The sequence below is a fragment of the Sinocyclocheilus rhinocerous genome, unplaced genomic scaffold (genome assembly GCF_001515625.1).
Source record: "Sinocyclocheilus rhinocerous isolate Xijiao unplaced genomic scaffold, SAMN03320098_v1.1 scaffold3306, whole genome shotgun sequence".
Classification (NCBI taxonomy): domain Eukaryota; kingdom Metazoa; phylum Chordata; class Actinopteri; order Cypriniformes; family Cyprinidae; genus Sinocyclocheilus; species Sinocyclocheilus rhinocerous.
This window is the reverse complement of record NW_015640049.1, coordinates 192467-202092: the sequence shown is the minus strand read 5'-3', so window position 1 is coordinate 202092 and position 9626 is coordinate 192467. Positions and strand designations below refer to the sequence as shown.

Sequence of the window (9626 nt, the reverse complement as noted above, 5' to 3'; positions counted from 1 at the left end):
AAGTCCATTATATGGAGAACAATCCTGGAATGTTTTCCTCAAAAACCTTCATTTCTTTGCGACTGAACACAGACATGAACATCTTGAAAGACACGGGGGAGAGTGAATGATCAGGAATTTTTATTCTGGAAGTGAACTACTCCTTTAAGTTACTTGAGAATCAAATCTGCATAAAATTAAACATCCTGTTTTCAGACACTCTATCGTAAGTGATTTTGTTGTATAAGAAGTCGTTAATTGGAAAACCTAAGGAAGATGTGATTTCTGCTCTGAAACAAAGACTGAAAGTCCACTTTTCCTCAAAAACCTTCATTTCTTTGCATTATTTTTGTCATCTTTATTTCATGCATTATGAAAGGCACTGAAACTGCACTTTGGACCTTCAACCCGCTGATCCCCATCTAAGTCCATTATATGGAGAACAATCCTGGAATGTTTTCCTCAAAAACCTTCATTTCTTTGCGACTGAAGACAGAAAGACATGAACATCTTGAAGGACACGGGGGAGAGTGAATGATCAGGAATTTTTATTCTGGAAGTGAACTACTCCTTTAAGTTACTTGAGAATCAGTAGTTCTTTTAGTTTGTTTATTTAGTTTTTTAGTTGCTTTAGTGCTTCAACTTAAACTAAATGAAAATGAGAAATGCTGCCCTGGCAACTAGCTGAAATAAAATACGTTTTTTAATATATTTTAATTTTATTCCAGTTAATGTTTATTTTACTTGAAGTAATGATTTTTTTTATGATTCTAGTTTACAATAATAACTCGGCTGATTCACGACTCGTCACTACGTTTTTGTTTTTTTTTTAAATCTAAATCAAGTCCTACATGTTTTTCTCACTGCATATCAAGTTTTACTCTGAAATAAGTCAAATTATAGAATGAAATGGGTTGTCAATGCCATGTTATTTTGACTTTTATACTGAAATCATTCTAACAGCAATCAAGTGTCAAGGAGCTCTACTTCAACTTGATCTTACAGCTGCTTTTGATACCGTTGATCATGGTATTTTATTGCAGCGTTTGGAAGATGTTGGTGTTAAGGGTACTGCCCTAGAATGGTTTAAGTCGTATCTAAAAGATAGATCTTTCTCGGTTTGTCTTGGAGATCTGTGTTCTACATCAGCTAAATTACATAGTGGTGTGCCACAGGGGTCTATACTTGGGCCTATTTTATTTTCATTATATATGGGCCCTTTGGGCTCAATTTTTCGTAAATATAATATTATGTATCATTTATATGCAGATGACACTCAGTTATATATCCCAATAGATCCAAATGTTTCTCAATCCTTTGATGGACTTGCTCATTGTTTAGGTGAGATAAGAGCTTGGTTGGCAAGCAATTTTCTTCATCTTAATACTAATAAGACTGAGTGTGTTGTTTTTGGACCTTCTTCTGCTTCTAAGGAAATTATAAGTAGGTTGGCCGCTATGAAGATAAGTGTTTCAGATCATGTTAAGAATTTGGGTGTTATAATGGATTCAGCTTTAGTTTTAGATAAACAGGTTACTAGTGTTGTGAAGGCTGCCTTTTATCAACTCAGAATTATTTCTAAACTGAAAAATTTCTCTCTTTTAAGGACCTGGAGAATATTATTCATGCGTTTGTGTCATCACGCATCGATTACTGTAATTCTGTATATATAGGTATTTCACAGGGTCAATTATCTCGACTTCAATTAGTACAGAATGCTGCTGCCAGACGTTTGACTCGCACAAAGAGGAGAGAGAGAATTACTCCAGTTTTGGTTTCTTTACACTGGTTGCCTGTAGAATTTAGAATTGAATTTAAGGTTTTGTTGATGGTTTTTAAAGCGTTGCATGGCATTGCCCCAAAATATATTGTTGACCTATTGATTCCTTATCAAAATTCAAGAAACTTGAGATCTTCGAATCAGATGAGTCTTTATGTTCCCAAAACAAGATTAAAATCAAAGGGTGATAGGGCTTTTTCAGTGGCTGCTCCTCGATTATGGGACCCTCTTCCAATGCATATTAAATCTTCCCCATCTGTGGATGCTTTTAAGTCTAGATTGAAATCGTACCTTTTTGGTAGAGCTTTTAGAATTGACTAGAGGGACCAGGTTTTACATTTTAATGTTGAATCTTGATTGTGTGACTGTATGTAATGTTGCTGGAAAGCACTTTGGTCAACGGCAGTTGTTTTAAATGTGCTATAGAAATAAAATTTGTATTGTATTGTATTGTATTGAAGCCAAACTTTAACTAATAATTAAAAGACATTCAGGAAGGAGTTTTGTTTTTCCCCCACAGCATGGATAAATCAGTAGCCAAGTTGTTAATTCATCATAAAATAAATGTTAACACAATAAATAAATAAACTTTTAATTATTTTATTTCAACTATTTCAGTCAAGGCAATATCTCATTTACTTTAAGTCGAAATTCTAAAATAACTAAAACTGAAGTAAAACTTAGACGTATTTTAACAAAAACTAATAAAAATGACAAAAACAAACAACAAAATTACTAAAACCTTAAAAAAAAATGGAAAATGTTAAATAAAAACTAATTCATAATATTAATAAAAAATATAATAGTATTCATCTGCTGCTAAACTTTTTGTGTGGTGTCCAGTTCTCTCATTATTTTGCCAGTTTCATTGTGCAACATCTGAAATGTTTGCAGTCTGATCGATATGATTGTCAAGAAAGAGATGGTGGAGGTACAGTAACTACTTCAACATTTCTCTCAATGGAAATGAAAAGCCTGTTGAGTGCATTGCTTTGTGGGCCACTCGACGGGCCACTCAATCACTCAAAAACAGGGTAACGTTGCATGTTTTTCATCAGCTAGATGGTAAACAAAGCAAAACCTCAAAGAGGCGATGAGCACCTTTTATACACGATTTTCAGGTCCCTCCACTCCAGGAAGCTGCACATCTTGGGCTTACGGGCCAGAACGGTCTGAACCAGCTCCCGCGTGATCTTCTTCTTCTCCTTATCAGACAGAGGAACGTACCATTTCTGCAGACGGAGCTTCCCCTGTCTGCTGAACAACAGCATGAACTGCATCTGAGGACAATGGCAAGAGAGATGGAGGTGAGATGAGCCAAGAACAGGGAAGCATTCTCTCCATGCATAATGACCTATGATCAATAAAAGCCTGGTAAATGTGATTTATATAATCAAAGACACTCAGGATCGAATGTGTTCAGTGCCACAGAATCATGCAAATTAATATCGCATCAAATCATGACAATAAACTCAATGCATCGGGCATATCTATTCTGAATTTAACAAAAAAACATGTAAAAAGGCACATAATTATATATTTTTCACATCTGACTATTTTCACTACATAATATCTATATAATGGCATACATGAAATGAAAACCATAAAAAAATCAATGTTAACAGATAATAAAAATAATAATAAATGTAAAAAAACATAAAAAAAATAAATGTAAACAGAAATAAATACTACATATAAATCAATGCATCTGGCATATCTATTCTGAATTTAAAAAAAAAAAAAAAGGCACAAAATTACTTGGGAAAAATAACTGAATAAAATATTGTTTTGATCATTTTCATTTAGTTTAACTACAACAATAACCTAACTAAAACTAAAAAAAATAAAAATAAAAAGGAATAAAACTATATAGACATACTTAAACAACTACAATGACAAAAACACACATTAAAATAGCTAAACTTTCAAACTAAATGAAAATGGAAAAAATACAAATTATGATAATAAACTCAATGCATGCATAAAAAACATAAGGCGCACACACACACACACACACATATATATAGAGAGAGAGAGAGAGAGAGAGAGAGAGAGAGTTAGAGTTGTATTTTTCACATTTTAATGTTTATATAATAGCACAAAATTATCATTTTTATTTTTAATATATGTATTATTAATATTATTAGTATAATTATCATCATCATCATTATTATTGTTGTTGTTGTAATAATAATAATATTTATATACTGTAAAAATGCGTGTCATACGGATAATATAATGATATATAGATTATCATTATAACCAAACTCGTTACATGTACATTTTTACATTTAATTACATACTTTATTGTTATATTATTATTGTTATCATCATCACTATTATACTGTAAAAATGCATATGTCGTACAGATAATAATGATATAGATTATAATTAATTTGTTGAACTTAAACGCCAGTTTTCCAGTGCCAGTTCATTTGCACAGGGTTGGGCTTTACTGATTGAGATATTACCATCATGATGCACAAAACTTCAGAGCAGATTTTGCGTTTTACACATTTGATTGCAAAGGTAATTAACGCGTTTGCCTAAACTAATAAGCATGTGATCTCCAATGCACGCTGCTATTTACACTTCTGTGTCACGCGGGGCGTGTGCAACCTTTTTCGGAAAGGAAATGATGAAACCGCGCAATACGTACCTTTCTGAAGAGGTCAGTTTGTAAATGAGGGATGAATTCACATGAGTTCTGGATTCACAGTGAGTCGCGTCTGTCTCAGCTCGAGTCTTGCGTGCAATAGATGCTGCTAAACAGAGTCAGCTGACGGCTCGTTACTCATTGGACGGAAGGTTCGCTCGGAGAGTTTTCATTGGTGGAAAGAAGACCGTTATTCCCGCCCACTCAGGAGCGCGGGCAGTTGATTGGATGATACTTGCGCCAGTCACCGCTAGAGTCACACCTCCCGTCGGTGTTGCTGGAAGAGTGATCAGAAGATTTAAAGGGAATAAACATTAGAGGATCGCATTCAGTGTCACATTTAAAAGCGTTTGTTTTTTCTGTATCTGGTAAAAACATTCGGCTAATTAAGGCCTAATTGCTTTTGCGGTCAACAACACCTCAGTCATATAATTATGTATTGTATTAACACAAACAATGTACCAAACATATACAATGACATAGAACTACAAAGTTTTGAGTCAATTATAGAATGTTTTCACTAGCAATTGTTTATCATACTGATGTTTTCGAAACTAAATTATTTGGAAAATTAAGAAATAGGCCTAACTATATAATAATAGGCTACTTTCACATAAACATGCAGATTTTATATAAAAATGTATTTCATTAATTGCATTATTATTGTGTCGTGTTGAATTTGTATGTGCGCACTGGAAGCTTCAATTCTACACTTGGCAATGTTGAAATGTCAGGTCGGGGCAAGTTGTCACGTGCGTTTCAGATGTTAGAAACGCTTACAATTTATTAATTGCAATATCTGTTGGACAAAATGATTTGAGCATAAACAAGAAGCTTCGTTAAAATCCCTGTTAATGAATAATTTAAGACAACAAACAGGCTGTTTATATCATAAGTTTAGCCTACTGACGTTACAGCGCCACCCAGTGACAAGAGTCGATATGGAGCCTTCTCACAATTTACATGTTTATATTATAAATAATTAAAATGTACATGTATAACATTATATTGCACTGCTATTAAACTACAAAAAATACTAGTAAACACTGCTGGCATGGGAGTTTCACAGGGAGTTTAATCGTGTCCGTAAACAGTTTTTCAATCTTCTCACTACAATTTCAATCTAAAATTTTATTTTGGGAGGAAAGCAAGGTTGACATTTGTTATGGCCTCCCAGCATGTGAACAAAATCCCCACAAAAGTTCATCATTCATATGCTTGGTTTTTAGTTTTGCCAGTAAGCATTCAAAAGATTTAAAACCGTTCAGGCGCAAGAAATCACGAAAGAGAACAAATTCGGTACTCGAGCGCTGCTTTCTGTAGGCGCGCGCACACAGAGAGCCGCTTCTCAGACAGCGCACCATTACAAAATAAGTTAACTTTTCATCTTACCGCGCTTGAAAGGCCCAATACAATTAAAATAGAGTCAAAATGCCCGTTTTGGCAAATGCCCTTGTATAAGCACGGTCTAAGTTAAAATAAAAAGTTTTAAATTAACGTAAACTGAGAAAATCTGATGCGTGTGTCAGATCCGTACATTTGATCTGAAAGAGCAGTTTGCTGTCTGTTACATTAATCTTAATTAAAGACCAAAAGAAAAATCACTCCGCTCAAACCTGCTCTTCACTGAATAGCTTCATCTTTAATAAGGATTAATTTATAAATATGTGGAAAAACTCACGTTAAATACTGCTCAGCATTTAGCAAAATTAACAAGTCTGTCTCACGCAGGCGCAACAGGCAACGTAGGTTTCATTTTGTGTGAAAACATGAAGGAAGGAGTGCTGAAAGAAATTAAATTAAAGAATGCATGCTTAAATTAATTCTCTGAATGCATAAGGGGGAACCAACTGTCTTCAGAAAAGTTTCGATGGCATGATTTCTTTTTTATCTTCTCTCTGTGTAATGCCTACAGAAGTGTTTATAAGCACAGCGGTTACCGGGGAAACCGCTCTATTTCTGCTGTTATAGTTATAGTTTCATTCAGCCTGTCTGCCTTTTTTTTTTTGTTCAGACCAATGCGAAAATCGGATCGATTTTTTGTTATAAATCTTAACTGGTAGATAAAAAATCTCAACACTTTGGATAAAGTACAGCCTATGTAGAATTGGTTATGGAGCAGATGAAATGCCTATAGCTTATGATTTGACCTTTTCTTAAAAATTAGTTAAAGACTGAAATGTGAGGTTTACAATATCATAAAAATTTTTTTTGTCAAATCTTTATTTGAACACGTTAGTAGATAACATGTTATGTTGTAAGTCACCCAACCAAGATTTGTTTTGTTTGTTTAAAATCCAGCCATCATTTTTAATATTACTATTTTAGTGTATATGTAAACAAAAAGTGCATAGTGCTTCTAATTTTATTTGTTGGTTTTCGACATAAAACTCATTTTATTGTGTGTATGAGCACTTTTTCAACATTTCCAACACATTTTAACAATAATATTAACGATGATCATGGTCATTTATTACCGTTTACTCTTCTTTATATAACAATTTATTAAAATGCAAGGTTACATGCATCAAAAACAACAGCTTTCTTTCTTTTTCCTTAAATTATGTTAATAATAATAATTTCCTGAAAATATTATGTTCTTTGTGTCGTTTTAATTGTGATAATCCATTGCATATTAAAACGGTTCTAAAACGGACCATTACCCTACACTCAGTTGTGGTCCCCCCCCCCGTCAGATCAGAATTACGCCCCTGTGAGCCACCACAGAACCAGACTTTAGCAGCTCTTTTTACTTTGAGAGGTTAAATACAGATTTAAAATCATAAAGTTTAATTTGAAATCAAATCTTGGCATAGCTATGACAAGAAACACTGGCATCTAACAAACCTTTGGAAAAAAAAATGTAATCTTTAAAAAAACAAAAGCATATACACAAACCCAAATAGGAAATAAACCAGTTTTCGAATAAGCATGTGTCCTATTCTCTGTGTACTAAACTCCTGAGACATTAGGGTCTCATTTTAGAGCAGTCACTGCAATTTATGAAGGAAATCAATTAATTTCACATAACACAGTGTAATTAAGTAAATTCAACAAATTTGTAAAAATCAGTTATGTTTACTTGCTTTTCTTAAGTAGATTCAGTGATTACTTTTTACAGTGTACGTGGGTGTGTGAAAAATTCAGATGTAACCCCCTTTGCAATCGTTAACATTTTCATAACCAATTTAATTACACATTTTATTCTCAGTAACTGATTGCACTTACATTTCGTAATTAAATTAGGCCTATGTAATCCAGTTACATGTAACTAGTTACTCCAACACTGCTCACGATACCCTGCACCCCAAAAAAATTTAAAAAAATAAAACGGCCTTCCGTTGTTCTCTTGGACAAATTAGTTTGGCTGCATATTAGGCTATACAGTCATGGCCAGCCGTTTTGGCAGGGACATAAATTTTGTGTTTTGCAACACGGTGCTCCATCATGCTGGAAAATGCACGGATCGTCACCAAATTGCGCATGGGTCGTTGGAAGAAGTCGCGCTTGCAGGATGTTTGGATACCATTTTTTATTCATGGCAGTGTTTTTGGGCAGAATTATGAGAAAGACCACTCCCTCGGTTGGAAAGCAACCCCACACATGGATGGTCTCAGGATGCTTCACTGTTGGCACGACACAGGACTCATGGTTGTCTTCTCCGAACAATTGATTTTCCAGATGTCTCAAACAGTCGGAAGGGAGCTTCATCAGAGAAAATAACTTTGCACCAGTCTTCTGCCGTCCAATCCTTGTACTTCCTGCAGAATTCCAGTCTGTCCTTGATGTTTTTCTTGAAGAGAAGTGGCTTCTTTGCTGCCCTTCTTGACACCAGGCCGTTGTCCAAAAGATTGTCCATTCCTGAGCAAGCTCTGCACTGCTGGAGACACCGAATCCGCAGCTGACTCCTCAAGAGGAGACGGTCCTGGTGCTTGCTGGACACTCGTCCTGAAGACTTCACTGCAGTCAAACCGCTCTACTTGAAGTTCTTGATGATCCGGTAAATGGTTCTTTGAGGTGCAATATTCTTTGTAGCAATGTGAGGCCATTGTGATGCAACGCAACGGTGGCCGCATGGGTTTCTTTGGAGGTAACCATTGCGAACAAGAACACAATGACTGGAAGAACTTCCCTCCTTCTATAGCAATCAGTCTGCTCTTACAATCTAATTAGTATGATAGTGATTTAACCTGACTAGTACTCATTCACACTTTCACATGTGCTGCTGATATGATTAGTCAATTAATGTTAGATTGTCACTTTGTCAAATCCTGACTGATGGTGATCCATTCTTGCCTTATTAGTTCTCAGAGTTGATCACAATCTGTGGGCTTCTGCTTGTCCACTCACCGTTTGAGGACTGACCACAGGTTCTCTATGGGATTGAGATCCGGAGTTGCCTGGCCACGGATCCAAAATGTCAACGTAATGATCTTCGAGCCACTTCATCACTCTTGCTTTGTCTTTGGAGGTAACCATTGCGAACAAGAACACAATGACTGGAAGAACTTCCCTCCTTCTATAGCAATCAGTCTGCTCTTACAATCTAATTAGTATTATAATTATTTTTACCTGACTAGTACTCATTTACACTTTCACTTGTGCTGCTGATACGATTAGTCAATTAATGTTAGCTGGTCATTTTGTGTCAGGATCAAAAAACAGTGAAATTAGTTTTTGCAAAGTTCTTTTTTTTTTGGCCAATGAAGCTTTTAGCAATTATTTCAAAATGCATCGGATGACTCCACACAATAATCTAGAAGCAACGTGAATGAACACCACAACAGCTTAAGCAGCAAGCTTTGCAAAACACAATTTGAGTCACTGCCAAAACTTTTGGCCATGACTGTACATTAGCATACTCTAATATTCATGAGCTAAACTATGGCATGAGAGAAGCAGGTAAATGTTCACAAATTGTGACAGAATTAATCAGTGACCTTTTCTTTAGAGATGGTTCCACTGCAAAGAATATGAATTATGAATCACATTTTAAAAACTGTTACTTTTAAGTACAGGGTGCCGTTGCCAAGCGACTCCTGGTTCCCGCCACTGCTGAACAGAAGTTTAAAAACGCTACTGCGGCGGGTTGCGTAGCAACAAGACGCGAAAACTTTGGAGACCGTACACAAATATGCCTACATTTACGAACCTCAAAGCGCAATTTAAAATCACGCTGCAATAAGTCAAACAAAATGTCATGGCGTACAG

At 35.3% G+C, this 9626-nt stretch overlaps 1 protein-coding gene across 5 annotated transcripts in view; it reads right to left on the bottom strand.

Annotated features, from left to right (window-relative positions):
* LOC107752427 (AP-1 complex subunit sigma-2-like) overlaps positions 1–4683 on the bottom strand; it is a 35196-nt gene extending 30513 nt beyond the window's left edge. For 3 of the 5 annotated variants that reach the window (XR_001641353.1, XM_016568387.1, XM_016568386.1), the window contains exons 1-2: positions 4419–4682; positions 2861–3039 (exon numbers count right to left, since the gene is read on the bottom strand). Coding sequence is in view for 4 of the 5 variants with exons in the window: in XM_016568387.1 (XP_016423873.1) it covers positions 2861–3039 (179 nt within the window). In the remaining variant the exon portion in view is untranslated. Of the gene's footprint in view, positions 1–2860; positions 3040–4418 lie in introns of all 5 variants that reach the window. The other 2 variants (XM_016568383.1, XM_016568384.1) reach the window with 2 other exon arrangements.
* Between the last annotated feature and the right edge of the window lie 4943 nt (positions 4684–9626).